We start from the raw sequence: 20,740 nt of genomic DNA, 5'->3' as shown, positions 1-20,740 counted from the left end.
AGCTCCAGGACATCACTGCAGGAGTTCCTCAGGGTAGTGTCCTTGGCCCAACCATCTTCAGCTGCTTCATCAATGACCTTCCTTCCATCATAAGGTCAGAAGCGGGGATGTTCGCTGATGATTGCACAACTTTCAACACCATTTGCGATTCCTCAGATACTGAAGCAGCCCATATCCAAATACAGCAAGACCTGGACAATATCCAGGCTTGGGCTGACAAGTGGCAAGTAACATTCATGCCACACAAGTGCCAGGCAATAACCATCTACAACAAGAGAGAATCTAACCTCACCTCTTGATGTTAAATGGCATTACCATCACTGAATCCCCCATTATCAACATCCTGGGGGCTACCATTAACCAGAAACTAAACTGGACTAGCCATATAAATACAGTGGCTACAAGAGCAGGTCAGGGGGTAGGAATCGCATGATGAGTAACTCATCTCCTGACTCCCCAAAGCCTGTCCACCATCTACAAGGCACAAGTCAGGAGTGTGATGGAATACTCCCCACTTGCCTGGATGAGTGCAGCTCCCACAACACTCAAGCTTGCTTGATTGGCACCACATCCACAAACATTCAATTCCTCTACCGCCGACACACTGTAGCAGCAGTGTGTATCATCTACAAGATGCACTGCAGGAATTCACCAAGGCTCCTTCGACACCACCTTCCAAACCCACGATCATACCATCTAGAAGGACAAGGGCAGCAGATAGATGGAACACCACCGCCTGCAATTTACCCCCCCAAGTCACTCACCATCCTGACTTAGAAATATATAGCTGTTCCTTCACTGTGGCTGGGTCAAAGTCCTGGAACTCCCTTCCTAACAGCACTGTGGGTGTACCTTCACCACATGGACTGTAGCAGTTCAAGAAGGCAGCTCACCACGATCTCCTCAAAACCAACTAGGGTCGGGCAATAAATGCTGGCCCAGCCAGAGAAGCCCACATCCCATGAATGAATAAAAAAAATCAACCATCCAGTCAAGCCAGAAAAGTCTTGGACTGCAACAAGCAGTCTTATTGTGAAGTGGATTCCAACACAGAATGGATGAGAGTAGAGGTCATGTGATATGCCTTTATTGAAGCTACAGCAGTTTGCCTTGTGAAATATTACTGGATTTCTTTTATAGTTAACATCTAAAAGGGAGTGTTGCCTGGAGGTGTTTACTTCTAGGTTTGACCAACTTGAGAGTTTTTTGAGGAATGTTTTGTAAGACTAACCTTAATTGTGTAACTGTAATCTTGCGTGCTTAAGTTTTCACGTATTCTTGTTAATAAAACTTTTACTTATAATTTTTAAAATCCAAAAAGTGTTACTGGACCTCTAGCTGCTGAGATCAGTATGTCTTCTTCTCATTTTTAGAATACAAAAAAAAGGGTATGGCCCATAAGCCAAGTTTCCCTCTTGGATTTGGTCTTTACAGCAATTAACACCAGCTGCGGTCATAACAATAGATTTTCTCGTAAGTTTAAAAAAAGAGAATAACTGTTTATTTCTCAATACCCAAATGTATTTGCAGCAGCACCCACCCACACATGTTCACAGACATGCATACACACAAGAAAAGACGATTACAAAAGGGGTGGGCCGGGGTTTTCCGGCCCTGTTGTGGTGGGACCCGCCGTGGGAGATTCAGTGGCCCAGCCAAAAGTCCATTGGCTTTTGGCAGGACTGGATGATCCCGTGCCGGGCGGGGCTGGAAAATCTCGCCCTTAGGTTTTTAAGAAGTCCAAAAGATTCATTGTTACACTTGAATCTTTCAAGAATGAAGCCTGAAACGTTGCAGGCCTGATGATTCCCTTTTGGTTCACTGACGAAATGGAGGTTAGGGGTTTTTGGCAACTAATTCACAGTGGCTTACTGTTTGCAGCAGCAGACTTCTGGCTTTGCTCGAGTCAAGGTGCAGTCGAGCCCCGTAGCAAAGATCTGGCTTGGTTCTTCAATCAGTAGATAAAAGGTTAGCCCCACTCCTCTGCCTGTTAATGAATTCTAGGCTTTTCTGGGCTGGATCTCTTCCCTCTGTCTCCCGGACCAGCTGACTGAGGCTGTTCTGAAAAGCGTGCGCTAATAAATGTTCCTTATCGTAATCTAGTTTCTGTCAAGTGACCAGAGTATCTGTTTTTCCATTGTCCACACAAATGGTCCCTGATGACTTGAGCATTGACACACGATAGCGTTTGAATTTTAGCCATTTGATCTCCTTATGATTAAATGGGTTCTGCTTGCCACTATTCTGTGAAATTCCATTCTTCAGCCAAGAGGTCTGCCATTATAAACTAATTCCTCCAAATATTTGGCAGCAACTAAATCTACAGGAAAAGATCTGCTGCATTTTAATGTCTTCCTAATGGAATGTCCCAAAGGTCATTTGCATTTTAAAGTCCTGTCCAGTCAAATAGACTAACTTCCAGCCTTCCTGCAGTTTCATGCAGATTGGCAGGCAAGAATGGAGGTCACCTGTCCTCTCAATTCCATCTTATTTCAAAACAGATTGCCCATTTTGCATTTTGCTTTTAAAAGTAAAGCATCCATTTTCCATAAGTCCACGGGTATAACTGTGTGGGCGTGACACAGTGGGCCAGTCCCACATTGCTGTTCGCAGTTTCACACTAACTAGATTGAGAGCGGCACTGATATAAAGCTGGAAGCATGAAGCTTACTGCCTCGATTTCATGGACAGGGGACCCAACAGGAAGGAAAAAACATGGAATTAAAAGACCCACTCCAAATAAAGAACGCTATATCATGATGGGATGTACTTACCGAGCTAACAGGGCAGTTTCAGATGCGGCCTCTATCAATCGATGGCGCAATGTAATGATCTCCAGAAGCCTGGAGAAAGTATGCAGCATAAAAGCTTGTTTTTCTGCTCCTGGTCTATTTTCAACTTCTTCTGAATCTTCCATAAAGGAAAACCCAATGTCTCTGACAAACAGCGGATCTTCGATGAACACACCCGAAAACAACTGCAACAACAAGAAGTACAATGGAATGAGGGCAGAAGATCTGATCAAAGTCAAATTGGCTGCCATCTCCTCAAATGCAACCAAATCAGTTAGTTTTATTTACATTCCAGGGTTGATTTTAACCTGAAGCTAATGAGGTTTTGAGATGGGGGTGGGGATGCAGGGCGAGGGTGAAATGCACTCCCTGGCCTTGCTTTCAGCTCCAGCTATTTTAACTTCTGGGCATCATTTAAAGGCTGCATGTCCAGTTTTCAAGGAGAGGAGATGTCACGGTTTTCCTTGTAGGACCTGGAGAAGTAATCCTGCTTCTCTTGGTACTACTCAGGACAGGTTCAGACTTTCCAGAGGGGCCTCTTCTCTCTCCGGACCAGCTGTCAACCTGCTTCTACCCAGCTTGAGAAGCCAGGGTAAATTCTCCACTCAGTCCCTGTTTGAACGGCGTTGATGTAATCGGACCCTAATTTTCATAACTTTATGAGACTCCTGTTTTAGGCTGTGGGCCTCATCCTCCTGCAAAACCCTGCAGATCAACATAGCAAATGGTTAACAATGGTCAGGTTCAGAGGGGGTAAGTAATCTGTTTTTTTTTCACTGGGCGGATAGGATTAAAATGGATCCCTCTGTCTCACACTTGTTCACAAAATATCAAGCAAGTAATTAGGATTATGTCTTTTTCCAAGTAAGACTGAATATGGTAACAGTCCTCCACCTCTCCAGGTCACCATTATTCTCGAGTGTCCTACTTGAGTAAAGTTGCTACCGTATAGAATAGCTTTTCTCCCCATGGTAAAATAGATAATGTACAGACTGCACTACAGAGCAACTTTATTAAGTGGTGACATGGTATGAAAGATATCCCTGCGGTGCTGAATTTTCCTGTTCATTACATACTCTGGTCTAGTTCATGTCATAAAGGTGTAAACTAAAACACTGTTTTTCTAGCAACATGAAGACACAATGGCTTAACTGTAAAATGTGAACTCCAACAAAGTAATTCCAAAGAAAATGAACAAAACCATACTGCACATAATACAAAAGAGAGCATTTGGGAGGTTGCTCAAGGCAATAACGCACTCTCAGGTCTTTGCTCTCACTATTTGTAATATTATCCAACACCCTTGTGTATGCCAATGCCTGGTTACCCAGTGCCAGCTGTCACTTTCTGCTATGTAACTGGATAAGCCCCACTCACTCCATTTAGTAAAAGCAGTAGTATGGTTAGGCAAAAGGCTTTGAAGTTTATATCCTGCTTGCCAAAACAGATTCAAAGAGAACATGAGAACAACACTAGGCCATTCAGCCCCTCAAGCAGCTCCGTCATTCAATTAGATCATGGCTGATCCACAGCTTTATTGCATTTACCTGCCTTGCCTTCATGTTCCTTACACCTTTGGCTAAAAATCTATCCAGTTCAGATTCAAAATCAGCATTTAGTTAGCAGCTGCTGCTTTTTGTAGGAGAGGATTTCATTCTTCTACCACCCTTTGTGTGAAGAATTGCTCCCTAACTTTTTTCCTCGGGTAAGATTGTGTCCCCTTACCGCACCAGTGGAAACATTTCTCTCCACCTACTTTATCAATTCCTTTCAAAATCCTAAAGCCTCATTCAAATCACCTTCTGTTTCGAGGAAGTACAGGCCTAGTTTACGTAATCTCTCCACATAACTTAATCCTTGGAGCCCTGGTAACATTCCGGTGAAGCTGTGCTGCACTCCCTCCATCGGGTGAAATTTTCATACCTTAGTCCCTGCCAAAAAGGTGGGACTATTCATGGGCCGGGAACCCCAGCACAGCTAGAGTGGGCTTTGCAGGGGCTCCTTAACTGAGCTACAGTATGAGCATCCTGCTTTCAGGTTCCCCGACCAATCGGAGGGTGGGCGGGATTATGCACTGGATTTCTAATTAAACCCCCAGCATGGGGTGGAATGGACATCGACAGGAAACGGATTCTCAAGCCAGCGGCAACGACAACGTGGAGAGACCTGGGAAGGCTGATCCCCGTATCTCTTACCTGGAGGTCCGGCTGCAGAGAGGCGAGCTCTCCCAAGGATGGGAGGACCATAAGACATAGGAGCAGAAATTAGGCCATTCGGCCCATTGAGTCTGCTCCGCCATTCAATCATGGCTGATAAGTTTCTCAATCCCATTCTCCCGCCTTCTCCCCGTAACCTTTGATCACCTTACCAATCAAGAACCTATCTATCTCGGTCTTAAATACATTCAATGACCTGGCCTCCACAGCCTTCTGTGGCAATGAATTCCATAGATTCACCACTCTCTGGCTAAAGAAGTTTCTCCTCATCTCTGTTCTAAAAGGTCTTCCCTTTACTCTGAGGCTGTGCCCTCGGGTTCTAGTCTCTCCTACTAATGGAAACATCTTCCCCACGTCCACTCTATCCAGGCCTTTCAGTATTCTGACAACCTGTCCAACCAAGCAGGTGTAGATGGAAATGGCTGAGGGAGTCAGCAGCAGAAGTTTGATTCCTCCAATTATGAGAAAGTGCACCAAGGATCCAGGGCCTCAGGAGGACAGGAAAGCTGAGTGGTGGAACACTCTGACTTCCCCAGCATTCACTTGCACAGCAGTCCTCAGAACACACCTTAAAGCTCCACCCAGCCCTCCATCTCCAGGCCCTTCCTCACATCCCCATCTGAACAGCCAACACTCACTCTCATCCTATTGTCCTCTCACACCCATCCTCACAGTCACCCTCCAAATGTTGTCCTTTCCTCCTCTGCACATAACCCATTTCCAACACTCATAATTCTCTGCAGGAGAAGGCAGCGCACAACTTCAGGGAAAGGCAGAGGCCAAGGGTGAGAGCCCCCCTCCCACCCCCCCATGATGTGGGGCTTCTAACTTGATGTCACTCGTAGGAGGCTCCCCATATGCACCCCTTGCCTGAGAAAATTCCCTCTGTCCTTTCTATGATGTGGTGCCCAGAAATATACACAGTACTTCAGAAATGGTCTAACCAGGGCTTTGTCTGGCTGCAGCAATAGCTGCCTCCCAGTTATATTCTCGCCCTCTAGATTTACAAACTAATAAAGGTGGATCTGTACCTCAACTTCATTTACCCGCCTAGGTATACGTACGTCCTTCTGAACCTGGAGGCTGTAGGATGACTCGGGCTTTTCCAGGGCTGCCCACTTTTCTAGCGCCAGATTGAGGACTTGCTTCTCTAGGCTGATGCACTCGTCAGCCGTCTTTGGTCTGTGAATGTGATGCAGTTCCCAGTAGGCATGTTCTAGTGTCTTCAGAACACGTGAGGCCAGTCCCAATGATGGATGGAACTCCAACAAGTAGATCTTTTTCAAGGCAGGACTGAAAGCACAGCAAAAGATCGTTATAGTCTTTCATTACCTTGCCATATTTTATTGAAAATACTGTAACAATATGATATATAGGTTGAACTTACTATTCTAACACCAAATAATCCCTAGCATAGTGTTACCTTTGTGAAGGTGTAATTGTGTCCTGTGTTTTGTGGTGTTTTCAAATATTACACAGAACTTAGTCAAACATTCATCAAATGTGAATTTGTACTTGCAATGTACATAGCAATGAACTTAAAGTCTAGCTAAAGCAGGAAAGACTAGTTAAAATAGACAGGATGGATCATCTAATACAATTCTTACACACAGTCAGAAGTTAACAGACAGAAAAGACACATCACTTATCACAATCATTAAAACATGATATATTGGGAGTGTTTATTTGCTTACCAACTGTTGTTAATGGCAATTGGTTGCTTAGTAATGATATTAAGGGGCAGGCCAAATTCCATACCCATCTCCGCCCCTCTGTCATCCCTCCAAATCCTCTGTACGTATTCCCGCTGGTCATCTATCTGTAAATGTTGTTAAGGGATAATGTTTCAGTGTTGATATATTAAATAGAATTTACAAGTGAGAAATAGGCCATTCAGCCCAACTGGTCCCTACTAGTATTTGTGTTCCACATGAGCCTCCTTCTACCCCTTTCAAACTTTCAGCTTATATCGATTGTAGAGAAGGTGGAATAGCTAGGGTGGTGTGATGACACATCAAATTACCAACATGTGAAACAGTGAAGGAAAGCAACCTCTCAACCTCCTGCTAGTTCAAAGAGTTCCTCAGGGGCAAATGCCAGGTTCTGGTCTGGCACCTACCCACAGGGGAAGTAAAAACCACAGACCAGGTAATATCAGGGCTGCTGTCAAAGTCAGGATGTGGCTGAAAAGCAGCACTAGCAGAAGCCCAAAGTAGGTTGATCTGCTGAATTCAGGGTCACATGACACAGTGCATTAAATCTTTTATCATTTTTTAAAAGGTAAGTTACGTTTTTTTAAGGCAACTCATCTCACTTCTGTGGGTGAATTAACACACGGTAGTTCCCACAAGTCAGGTTTAGTGACTTGCACAATAGTAAGTTCCTCTGGCCTGTCTGACGCCCAACCATCTGCCTCCCTGTCCAAGCCCCAGGGTCCCTGTCCGAGCCCTGTCTCCCCACCCGAGCCTCCGTCTCCCCACCCGAGCCCCCGTCTCCCCGTCCAAGCCCCTGTCTCCCTGTCCGAGCCCCCGTCTCCCTGTCCGAGTTCCAGTCTCCCTGTCCGAGCTCCAGTCTCCCTGTCTGAGCTCCAGTCTCCTTGTCCGAGCTCCAGTCTCTCTGTCTGAGCCCCCGTCTCCCTGTCAGAGTCCGTCCAAACCCCAGTCTCCCCACCTGAATGCCTCTCTCCCTATCTACTCAATAGTGTCCCCTTCCAATCATCAATCCCCCACTCTGGGAGTGTCCATCTCCCCTTCTGAAGATCAGTCTCCCCTATTCAGTGTAGTTGCACACTACTACTCCAAGTGAACCAATGGAAAAGACACTTGGGGCTGCATTTTGCCATCCCGAAACTGGGCAAACCCACATAGAATGGCTGAAAATAGAAGCAGGGTGACCATAAATTTAAATTTCCCACCCATTTCACAAAAGCTGCCATTTTGACTGGCCATGAAACATGACAGGTGGCAACCTGATGCTCACGCAAAGTGACATCGGCTTCAGTCTTTCAAACACCTGCCTTAATTTTGAATTTCCAATTTGATATCATCAATGAGGCAGGTGGGTTCCTGAAACCATGTCTGGTCAGTCAGTTCATAAGCCCTGGGGGGAAGCCTGTTCAGGAGTCAGGAACCTTTTGACAGGCAAGGTAAAAAGGTGTTGCCAACGTCATAAATAGGTGCTGAATGATAAGTTAAGTACATTTCTAATGCAGTAATTGATCATGGGGTTCTGTCCTTATAGCATATGTGAACCATTAAATTGACCAGCATTGTGTGAGCTTTCAGATACCTTAGAGTACTTTCTCCAGTGACTAAAGGCTCTTAGGCATTCAACAGTATTAAAAATCAGATGTTAATGTGTCATCCATACCCTGTGCTTTGATTTTTATGTTGATTTAAAGTCCAGGCATCTGTTGAGCCTTCAAAATAACTGAACAGATTCCTGATTTCTTTGATTGAAAGTTAATCTGTTGAGCCTTTGAAAAAATGGAATAGATAGCTAGCCCTCTGTTTAGTCAACTTCAAATGCACCATCTTATTGAGCTCAGTTATGCAAAGGAATATCATTAAGAATGCTTTGCTGAGTTCCAAATCCCACCATAGGATTCAGCTCAGCAATAATTGTTTACACAGCTGTGAAGGGGACTGTGAGCTTCATTTAATTGACAGTTTTATGATCAGTTAATAGGATTAAAGTGTTTTGAAGAGATTTGTAATGGTTTCTTATTTTGACAGGTTTGTGAGCACTTAAGAGGAATATTTTTCAAGTGGAGTTTGAATGGCTGTATGTTTTATTGACAGTTTTATGAGCTCCTAAGAGGAAAGACCTTTTCTCAAATGGATATTGATGATCATGTATTTATTTTATAAGCATTTCAAAGATTTCCCAATGTTATTGGAGAGGTCATGAGTTCTGTCCATAGTGGATACTGGGTCAGTGGATATGGAGGATACATGGGGTGATGTGGAGGAGGCAAGTTGTGTATGGAGGGGGTATGGGGGTATGCAAGATGCATGAGGTATGGAGGGGTGTGGGATATGCAGAATGCATGGGATGTGGAGGGGCATGGAGGATACATGGTGGGTATGGAGATGGCATTGGGTGGTGGGTGAAGCAGTGTAAGGGGTGAAGGCTGGAGGCCCTAACAGTCATCCACAGAACTGGCCCGATGTCCCAGTGAACAGAGGTCTGTCTTCTAACCTGCTGGCCTTGGCATCTTGGGCCAGCTCCAGGAGGCAGTGGCCCCGACTCCAGCCCGTCCTGATTCCCTGGGGAGGGGAAATAACATGTGTGCACAGGCTCATTCAGGACTTGGGAACGTGACATTAGGAGATGGCCCGACTCGCAATTCCCGAGTCTACCATGAAAATCCAACCCTCGCTTTCTTTACACTGTCCTTGGGACCTGTGGAAAGTCAAGTCCTGGACATGGTTATAAACACTATCAGTGTGAAAGGTATGATAGAGTAAGGATCTAGAATCAACTACCTCACAGTGCAATGTGACAATGCATCAGCACATTTCATATCTCAAGCAGTTACACTCAGTCACTTTAAAGTGGATTTTATTATCCGCAGTATAACATATGTTTATTATTCACACTGCAATACTCGAGCTTAACAGTTTCCTTGCACTTACCTGTTTGTTCAAAATATCTCTTATAAGTTGTAAGTGAAGTTTCAGACATGCACATTCAGCCTGATAGGTCTTCACAAAGTACTCGCTGCTCAAATTAAACCGTGGGCGTTTGTGCATGATGTCTGTAATAACTTGGCCCAATGCAAATCGCTCCTCCACATCGAAAACATGCTGATAGGCTTCAAAATAACTGTCCAGGAGCTGAGTAAAAACAAGTAGAAATCACTCAGGCAAAAATGCACATTTGCTATATTCTTTCCCTCCCCCACCCACCACAACCCAACTTCTCCTCTTGCCTGAGCATAGTGGCTTACTCTCAGCTATGAATATGCCAACACTGTCAACTATCAAATATTTAGTCATTCTTCTTGTATGGAGCCATAGCCCCAAATTTAAATCAGGGCGGAGTTTTCAGCATGAGGCTCAGGCCATTTTAACTCCTGGGCCCTGTTGAGTAAGTGTGCTTCACCCAATGCTGATGGAAATGAAATCACATCCTCCGGGAACGATGTCACATCCTCCGGGAACGATGTCACATCCTCTGGGAACAATGTTGTATCCTCCGGGAACGATGTCGCAGCCGGGGGAACAATGTCGCATCCACCGGGAATGATGTCACAGTAGTCATAGAGTCATAGAGGGCTACAGCACAGAAAAAGGCCCTTCGGCCCATCGAGTCTGCGCCAGTCAAACAAGTACCTAACCATTCTAATCCCATTTTTCAGCACTAGGCTCATAGCCTTGTATGCCATGGCATCGCAAGTGTACATCCAAATACTTCTTAAATGTTATGAGGGTTTCTGCCTCTACCACCCTTTCAGGCCGTGAGTTCCAGATTCCCACCACCCTCTGCGTGAAAAAAGTCTTCCCCAAATCCCCTCTAAACCTCCTGTCCCTTACCTTAAATCTATGCCCCCTGGTTACTGATCCCTCCACCAAGGGGAAAAGTTCCATCCTGTCTACCCTATCTATGCCCCTCAGAATTTTATACACCTCAATCTTGTCCCCCCTCAATCTCCTCTGCTCCAGAGAAAATAACTACAATCTATCCAATCTCTCCTCACTGCTCAGGCAATATCCTGGTAAATCTTCTCTGCACTGTCTCTAGTGCAATCACATCCTTCCTATAATGCGGATTCAAGAACTGCACACAATACTCTAGCTGTGGCCTAACCAGTATTTTATACAGTTACAGCATAACCTCCCTGCTCTTATATGCTATGCCTCGGCTAATAAAGGCAAGTATCCCATATGCCGTCTTAACCACCTTATCTACCTGACCCGCTACCTTAAGGGACCAGTAGACATGCACACCAAGGTCCCTCTGATCCTCGGTACTTCCCAGGGTCCTACCATTCATCGTGCGTTCCCGTGCCCTTGTTTGTCCTGCTCCAGTGCATCACCTCACACTTATGCGGATTAAATTCCATTTGCCACTGATCAGTCCATCTGACCAGCCCGACTATAATCCTCCTGTAATCTGAGGCTATCCTCCTCACTATTTACCACCCCACCAATTTTCGTGTCATCCGCGAACTTACTGATCAACCCTTCTACATTCAAGTCTAAATCGTTTAAGTCGGGTGTGGGAAACTTGGCAGGAGAATAGGGCTCAGGGGACTGTACTGAGCAAGGGGTCTCCAAAGAGCTGCCATTGGTGGGAAGGAGAGGGAACGCCCTGGCTGGGCAGGCTCAAGGATTTCTTGCGTGGCTTGGAGTGGCAACCCCTGCTCCTCCTATCCCACAAGGAACCCTCACAATGTTTTTTTTTAAAGTAACTACTCACCTTGGCCTCTTCTGACCACTCTTCTGACCCCGGCCAGGTTTCTCTGGCAGGTGTGGCACCATGCTGGCCTCCCAACATTTCAAGTGAAAATTCTATTGTGGCACCAACCACATCACCGGGCCCCGACTTCAGCATATCAAGTAGGCTGCCAGGGCGGATGACCCTGATGTGCCAGAAATATCCTGGTTAACGTACTGGCGGGTGGGAAAACGTCAGGACTACTGCCATTTTCAGCTGCCTGCCCATCCCTCTTGCACGGGGCAAGGCGGGGTGGAGGGGTTGCAGCTGCAGTTCTACACATTCCATTCACTTTTGCCTCCCCCAAAAGTGGACAAAGCAAACCAGGAAATATAAAATGGAGTGCTGGCCTGATGTGTATGTGTTAATCTGCCTTGCGATATGATTGACATTCTTCCATTGTTCATTTGGACATTGAGGGACTAAGTGGGTGCATCACAAATACATCAGCAAAAATCTCTTTGAAGAACAAGGTCACGTACTGTACATAGGGCAGGACTTTGCCCTTGGCGTGTGGGCTTGGCAGGGGGAGGGCGGGGGCAGGCGGGAAGCCGGCCGCTGCCCGCGATCGGGCCCAGAAGGCAATTTCACGCTGGTGGGGCAATTAAGGCCCACCCAGCATGAAACGTGAGTGGCAGCGCTCCCCGTTGCCTGTGTGGGCGGGGCAGGGAGAGCAAACCGGGCGAGCGAGTCCTTCGCACATGTGCGCTACATAATCTCCCTGAGGCAGCTCTCTGCCTCAAGGAGATGAACTGGTTTAAAAAAAAAATTCAAGATTTAATAAATGTTATCAAACAGGTCCCCCCATGTGACTCTGTCATGTTACTAATGAGAAAATAAAGCTTTTATTTGGTTTTGGAAACCTAATCCCGTCCGTGGATGAGCTTTCCAAAAAAGTGCAAAGATCGTTTGGCCTTTTCGTCTGCCCGTCAACCGTAAGGTTGGACAGGCAGCGAAAAATTTCTTTTAATTAACTGTTTATTGACCTTAATAAGCTTTTTAATTGTCAGTGGGCGCACTGCTGACTCCGGCGCACCCCCGCTGACTGAAACATCACGCAAGTGCGCGATGATGTCTGGATGCAAGCCCGACATCATCGCTTGTCATTTTACGCTCGGTCGGATTGGGCGCGTGCCCATCCACCGAGCTAAAAATTTTACCCATAATGTCTATTATTTTTATTAATTCATGGGATGTGGGCTTCGCTAGCTAGGCCACCCTAGTTGCCCTTGAGAAGGTGGTGGTGAGCTGCCTTCTTGAACCGCTGCTGTCCATGTGGTGTAGGTACACCCACAGTGCTGTTAGGGAGGGAGTTCCAGGATTTTGGCCCAGCGACAGTGAAGGAACAGTGATATATTTCCAAGTCAGGATGGTGAGTGACTTGGAGGGAAACTTCCAGGTGGTGGTGTTTCCGTGTATCCGCTGCCCTTGTCCTTCTAGATCATAGTGGTCGGGGGTTTGGAAGGTGCTGTTTAAGGAGTCTTGGTAAATCCCTGCAGTGCATCTTATTGATGGTACACACTGCTGCCATTGTGCATCGGTGGAGGGAGTAAATGTTTGTGGATGTGGTGCCAATCAAGCAGGCTGCTTTGTCCTGGACGTTGTAAAGCTTCTTAAGTGCTGTGGGAACTGCACTCATCCAGGCAAGTAGAGAGTATTCCTCACACTCCTTACTTGTGCCTTGTAGATGGTGGAGAGGCACTGGGGAGTCAGGAGGTGAGTTACTCATCGCAAGATTCCTAGCCTCTGACCTGCTCTTGTAGCCAAAGTGTTCATATGGCCAGTCCAGTTCAGTTTCTGGTCAATGGTAACACCCAGGATGTTGATAATGGGGGATTCAGTGATGGTAATGCCATTGAACATCAAGGGGCGATGGTTGGATTCCCTATTGTTGGAAATGGTCATTGCCTGACACTTGTGTGGCATGAATGTTAATTGCCACTTGTCAGCCCAAGCCTGGATATTGTCTAGGTCTTGCTGCATTTGAACATGGACTGCTTCAGTATCTGAGGATCTGCAAATGATGATGAACATTGTGCAATCATCAGTGAACATCCCCACTTCTGACCTTATGATGGAAGGAAGGTCATTGATGAAGCAGCTGAAGATGGTTGGGCTGAGGACAATACGCTGAGGAACTTCTGCAGTGATGACCTGGAGCTGAGATGACTGACCTCCAACAACCATAACTATCTTCTTTTGTGTTACGTATGACTCCAACCAGTGGAGAGTTTTCCCCCTGATTCCCATTGACTCCAGTTTTCCTAGGGTTCCTTGATGCCACACTCGGTCAAATGCTGCCTTGATATCAAGGGCAGTCACTCTCACCTCACCTCGGGAGTTCAGCTCTTTTGTCCATGTTTAAACCAAGGCTGTAATGAGGTCAGGAGCTGAGTGGCCCTGACAGAACCCAAACTGGGCATCAGTGAGCAGGTTATTGCTAAGCAAGTGCCGCTTGATAGTACTGTTGATGACCCCTTCCATTACTTTACTGATGATCGGGGGTAGACAGATGGGGTGGTAATTGGCCAGATTGGATTTGTCCTGCTTTTTGTGTACAGAACATATCTGGGCAATTTTCCACATAGCTGGGTAAATGCCAGTGTTGTAGCTGTACTGGAACAGCTTGGCTAGGGGCGCAGCTAGTTCTGGAGCACAAGTCTTCAGTCCTATTGCTGGAATATTGTCAGGGCCCATAGCCTTTGCAGTATCCAGTGCCTCCAGCCGTTTCTTGATATCACATGGAGTGAATTCAATTGGGTGAAGACTGGCATCTGTGATGCTGGGGACCTCCGGAGGAAGCTGAGATGGATCATCCACTTGGCACTTCTGGCTGAAGCCTTATCTTTTGCACTAATGTGCTAGGCTCTGCCATCATTGAGGATGGGGATATTTGTGGAGCCTCCTCCTCCAGTGAGCTGTTACATTGTCCACCATGACTGGATGTGGCAGGACTGCAGAGCTTAGATCTGATCCGTTGGTTGTGTGATCGCTTAGCCTTGTCTATCATTTTCTGCTTCTGCTGTTTGGCATGCAAGTAGTCCTCTGTTATAGCTTCACCAGGTTGACACTTCATTTTTATGTATGCCTGGTGCTGCTCCTGGCATTCCCTCCTGTACTCTTCATTGAACCAGGGTTGATCCCCTGGCTTGGTGGTAATGGTAGGGTGGGGGATATGCCGGGCCATGAGATTACTGATTGTGTTCGAGTACAATTCTGCTGCTGCTGATGCCCCACAGCACCTCATGGATGCCCAGTATTGAGTTGCTAGATCTGTTCGCAATCTATCCCATTTAGCACGGTGATAGTGCCACAATACACAATGGAGGGTATCCTCAAAGTGAAGGCGAGACTTCGTCTCCATAATGACTGTGCGGTTACCTACTGATACTCTCATGGACAGATGCATCTGCGGCATGCAGGTTGGTGAGGATGAGGTCAAGTATGTTTTTCCCTCTTGTTGGTTCCCTCAGCACCTGCCGCAGACCCAGTCTAGTAGTTACGTCCTTCAGGACTTGGCCAGCTTAGTCAGCAATGGTGCTACCGAGCCACTCTTGATGATGGACAGTGAAGTCCCCCACCCAGAGTACATTTTTTGCCCTTGCCATCCTCAGTGCTTCCTCCAAGTGTTGTTCAACATGGAGGAGCACTGATTCATCAGCTGAGGAAGGACGGTACATGGTAATCAGAAGGAGGTTTCCTTGCCCATGTTCAACCTGATGCCATGAGACTTCGTGGGGTCCGAAGTCGATTTTGTGGACTCCCAGGGCAACTCCCTCCCGACTGTATACCACTGTGCCACCACCTTTGCTGGGCCAGTGCTGCCGGTGGGACAGGACATACCCAGGGATGGTGATGGTGGAGTCTGGGACATTATCTGTAAGATATGATTCCGTGAGGATGACGATGTCGGGCTGTTGCTTGACTGGTCTGTGAGACAGCTCTCCCAAGTTTGGCACTAGCCCCCAGATGTAAGTAAGGAGGACTTTGCAGGGTCGACAGGGCTGAGATTGCCGATGTCATTTCCAGTGCCTAGGTCGATGACGGGTGCTCCGTCCGGTTTCATTCCTTTTTTGAGGCTTTCTAGCAGTTTGATACAACTGAGTGTTGCTAGGCTATTTCAGAGGGCATTTAAGAGTCCAGATTTTTATTGAATTTAAATTCCACCATCTGCTGTGGTGGGATCCAGGTCCCCAGAGCATTACCCTGAGTCTCTGGATTACTAGTCCAGCGACAATGCTGTTACGTCATTACCTCCCCTCTCCGCTGTAATATATCATGCAGGCCATAAATTACATGCCACATACCCCTCAATCTCTGCATTTATTTTGCTTACTTTAATAATGATGTCAATTACTCAAATAATGGGCAAAAACCACAAAGGGCGGTTTTTTTTGTTATTTTACCTAATGGTCCCTTTTTTTTGTCCTACTATAGGTGAAATCTGTTCATTCTGCTCCCAGAACACTATGCACCTTGTTACCTGTTGTTTGTTCTCCAGAAAAGCCGTTTCACACCTCCACAGGTCAAGCAAAACAGCAAATCGGTCTACTGAGAGGTGGGCCCAGGCTGGAAGATCGATCTCCCCACACTGTGATCCTCCAGCAGGGGAAGCTTTGTTTGTTCTCTGACCTTTAAAAAGTGACACGTCGATGGAAGTTTTAGCTCAGTTGTATCACAGTAACTTACAATACACTGTGTAAATGCAACTACATCTCAAAAGTGCTTAACAAAGCACCAATTAAGTAAAAGAGAGGATACAACATAAATTTCCTCTATTTTGTATGCACCAAAATCCTCAAGCACTTCCAGGTCATGCCAGGTTATGCACACAAGATGTCTGTCTTAATTTGCTCTGACACTCATTTCAATATGATCCCAGCACCAGGATAATAAACTTACTCCACGCAACAACGAGCTACATAAGTTCTCAATGTGAAAGTGAGAAATGGGAGCCAACAGTGGACAATTTGCGAGGTCTCGTGTGATGTAACACGTCAGGAACAAAGATGATTCATAAACCGAGAGAAAGCTGTCCATTCGCTCAATTTACAAAAACTTGATTATTTAATTCCAATCCATAACCAAGTGTTTAAGTGGTTTCATTTTTGGCACCAGCTTCAAAACCCATAATTATCCGATTCTCTTTCGCGGCCTTCAAAGGAGGATGGGATAATTATCTGAAGTGAAAAAAAAAATTGCTGGGCTACTGGGGAAAGGAGAGGGAGTGGGACTTGGTGAGTTGTTCTTCCAGGCAATCAGCACTGACAGAACGGACCAAATGGTCTCTTTCTGTGTTGTAATCTTCCTGTAATTCTATGACACTTGGAAGTGTGCCGCTTGACTTGTGAGTGAAGTGTGAAGTGATTAAAAAAAAGGGCTTCCTCCTCAAGCATGAGAAAAGCTTTGCTCAGGAGAGACCACGGCCCTTTAAAAGAGAGAAGCGCACATTACAGTGTGAGGAAGTGCAAGACTATTTATCACCTTACCTTTCTCAATATATTGGGTTGCAAGAAGCAACAGCTGGTTTTCTAACTCTGTTAGATCCTTTATTGCCACATCATAGATTATATAAATCCCTCGCTGGTCCTGGGTGTGAATGAAACCGTCCTCAGTCGTGTAGAAATCATCATGGTTCTCAATCTCTGAGAACTCCATAAATTCAGTGAGATACTTCTATAAGCGCAATTATAAATGTTGGTCAATAAATTACAATCATGTGACCGTTTCTTTCTACAAGAAAGTAAATCCAATTTGTACCTTCATTTTAAAGGAACAGTGGCCTTTTGTGGATAAATTTAGCGTTCTGAAAATGTTCTTTGAGAGTGTTAGCATTGCTCGCAGTGGAGTTGTTATTGACATTTTCAAATCACTGATGAGGATTTGCAAATAAACAAAACAGCTCCCCAAATCTATCAGAGCCAGCGTTTTAAAATGTGAGCAGAATGTAGCACCGTGTGTGGAAACAAGCTGCTCGTGGGGCAGTTACACAAGTAACAAGCTCACTTGGCTGCCTGCTACTCCAGATAACTTGCACATCACAGGGAACCACGACCAGCTGGATTTGAGAAGCAGAGCTGACACCATAAAAAAAAAGTTAACAATATTTCATTCTAATGGATGCACATTCTAAGGCATCAGGACACAATGTACTTAAAAAATAAATTGGGAACCAATAAAATGAGATGCATGTTATGTGTATAAAGAATGGAAAAGAGATGAGGAAGAGGTGAGCTGGAGAACATGCTCATTCATAATGGCAGAATGCTGTGACTTGTAACGTGCAATGCGTTTTCCATAATATATTACACCTCTTTCTTACATGTACAATTCTCAACAAGTAAAGGTCACTTCCTGTCACGCCAGTTACCATCATGAGTAAACCTATTTATTTTATCAACCTCTGGGTGAGTCCTTCAGGCTAGCCAGCACTGTTGTGCATTTACCAAAGAGATCTCCAAGCTGCAGCACTGCCCTCTGCTGCGCCACATGCTGGTGATGCCAACATCTGTCCCCATGCTTGATGCTGCATATTTCTTTCAAACCGCTGCCCTTCACAGCAGCTGTCTTGCCACCCCTGCACCCTAATCAGGCAGCAGGCTGGCACACACAGAGTGGAACCAAAGAGTCGGGTCCCGGCAGGCTCATGTCCAGCAGGGTCACAATAGGTAGTGGGAGGGTGAAGGGGTGGGGGAGAGTTCGGTTTGACTGGGGGAATTCTTGAAAGTATTCATTATTTTAAAGATATCCCTCCTTCTCATAACCAGACCTCAAGCTCTGGCCACAGCAGGGGTGGGGGGAAGTCCAGTCACGGCAGGAGAGGGGCTTCCCATATTAAAAGGGTTTAATAAACTGCAAATTTACAAAATTTCCAAGTTGCTATGTTGTAAACTCTTTTAAAAAGTTGCCCCCCCCCCCCACCCCCCCACCCCCAGCCCTCCCCACCCCCACCACCCCGGCTTCCCCTCCAAACCCCCACAAGAACTGGGCTGCTTCACTTCTGCTGTGAATGTTCATAGCTTCCTTCCCTTTTCTGCTCTCTCCTGCTGCCTTTTGACTCCTCTCAACTACCAATAAAACTTCATCCAGCAATCCCCATGCACAAGGTTACCACACACCCATTGCTGACATCCATGAATGTAGTTGAAGAATGCCAATTTGGGAATGTGGGAAAATGTGAACTTGTCCACTTTGGCAGGAACAATAGTGAAGCAGTATACAATTTCAATGGAGAGAGATTGCAAAACTTGGAGGTACAGAGGGATCTGGGTGTCCTGGTACATATCACAGAATCACTTAAATCACTATAAGTTAGTATGCAGGTTCAGTCGGTGATTAGGGAGGCAAATAGAATGTTGGCATTTATTGCCAGGGGAATGGAATATAAAAGTAGGGAAGTTTTACTGTAGCTGTACAGGACCTTGGTGAGACCATATCTGGAGTACTGGGTATAGTTTTGGTCTCCTTATTTGAAAATTATTTGAAAATGATATAATTACATTAGAAGCAGTTCAGAGGAGGTTTACTCGACTCATTCCTGGGACGAAGGGCTTATCTTCTGAAGAATGCTCGAACAAGTTGGGCCCACTGGAGTAAGAGGCGATCTTATTGAAACATATAAGATCCTGAGGGGAGTTGAGAGGGCGGTTACTGGAAAGATGTTGCCTCTTGCCTTTTAAGACAGGGTTGGATCCTAGTCACTAGTTTATTGGGACTTACAGATCCTTGTTTCACACCTGTTGTGGGATGGCTGAGTTGGTACAATAGACAGAGTTGATCAGCAGACACTTCTTAGGTGGAACACATTCTGTTTATTTACAAAGGTACTCAGCGGCTACACTTGTGTGCTTTCAACTCAAACCCTGTCTCCGAACTTCTGATTACTCACTGCAGACTACTGACTACGGAGGTTGCTTGCACTACTCCTCTATTGGTTAGATAACATCATGTGACCTCCCTTTATAACATCCTTCTTAAAGGTATACTACACATTACATAAAACCATAATTACCACATCCCTTCCCCTTTCCTCGGAAATACATTTTACATTTACAAGTACAATTTTCTCAACATAGCAAATTATTTACGCAGATAAGTAATTTACAAATTCAGTCTTTCTGGGGGTTTCCTTAGGCGTGTGGAACATCTCAGCTCTACAACTTCTGATGCTTTGTCAGGAACCTCCTTTTCTGCAATTGTCTGAACATCAGGTTCTTTGGCAGGCACCTGTAAATCTGTTTCCCCAACTCTTGCAGGTATAACAGACACATCAGACACACCTATACTAGGTTGAGTTCTCTCCACAGAAAACAACCCGGTCGTGAACACTGGCGGAATCATTTCTTGGTGATTTGCTTCTCTCTTCCTTAGATGATCCACATGTCTCTGTATGACTTGGCCTTCCACCTCCACGTGGTAAGATAGAGGTCCAGTCACCACTTATTTCACCCGGTAACAACTTTGGTCCTTCTCCAAAGTTCTCCCACAGTAAACTTTCTGTCACGACTATGCCAGTCGTGTCTAGTTTTCTGACTTCCCTGACTCCTTTCCATCATCCCCCTAAATTCGGCATTATTAAGCTCAATCTCGTCCTGAGATGGCGTTTCAACAATAACTCCACAGTTGTGACACCTGCTGTTGTGTGAGGGGTGGTCCTATAATGGGAAAGAAAGCGTGCTAGCTTGATTGCTAAGGAATCTTCAGTCAACATTTTCATGCCTGACTTGAACGTTTGAACCGCTCTTTCAGCCAGTCCATTTGAGGAAGGGTGGTACTGTGAAGTTTTCTACAAGTGATACCATTGAGTCCGATAAACCATTGAAACTCAGGACTCGTAAATGCCATGCCGTTATCAGATATGGCCATTTCTGGTAGTCCATTAATGGCAAAACTTTGATGTAGCTTCTCAATTGTAGCAGAAGACGTTGGTAACTTCACCACATATATGTCCATCCATTTTGACTGGGCATCAACAATGAGCAGAAACATTGTTTCCATGAAAGGTCCCACATAGTCAACATGTAACCGCACCCATGACCTTGCTGGCCGCTCCCAAGGGTGTAACGGAGTTGTTGAAGGTAACTTTTGCAATTGCTGACACTGCACACAATTCTTCACTAAGCTCTCTATTTCTCCATCCATTCCAGGCCACCACAGATAGATGCATGCTATGGTCTTCATTTGGGAAATTCCTGGATGTGCACTATGTAATTCAGTTAACAATGGCTTTCTTCCTTTTGGAGGAACAATCACTCGTGCTCCCCACAATAAGATACCATCTGGCTGGTTATT

At 45.6% G+C, this 20,740-nt stretch overlaps 1 protein-coding gene across 1 annotated transcript in view; it reads right to left on the bottom strand.

The window, feature by feature from the left end:
* ccdc162 (coiled-coil domain containing 162) overlaps nt 1-20,740 on the bottom strand; it is a 271,702-nt gene that overhangs the window by 165,985 nt on the left and 84,977 nt on the right. Inside the window, exons 16-21 of the mRNA XM_078542866.1 lie at nt 16,919-17,125; nt 15,933-16,040; nt 9,646-9,846; nt 6,703-6,827; nt 6,073-6,301; nt 2,775-2,977 (exon numbers count right to left, since the gene is read on the bottom strand). Of these exons, the coding sequence (XP_078398992.1) occupies nt 2,775-2,977; nt 6,073-6,301; nt 6,703-6,827; nt 9,646-9,846; nt 15,933-16,040; nt 16,919-17,125 (1,073 nt within the window). The remainder of the gene's footprint in view (nt 1-2,774; nt 2,978-6,072; nt 6,302-6,702; nt 6,828-9,645; nt 9,847-15,932; nt 16,041-16,918; nt 17,126-20,740) is intronic.

This window comes from Cetorhinus maximus, chromosome 5, assembly GCF_964194155.1.
Source record: "Cetorhinus maximus chromosome 5, sCetMax3.hap1.1, whole genome shotgun sequence".
Lineage (NCBI taxonomy): Eukaryota > Metazoa > Chordata > Chondrichthyes > Lamniformes > Cetorhinidae > Cetorhinus > Cetorhinus maximus.
This window is presented reverse-complemented; position numbering and strand designations above follow the sequence as displayed.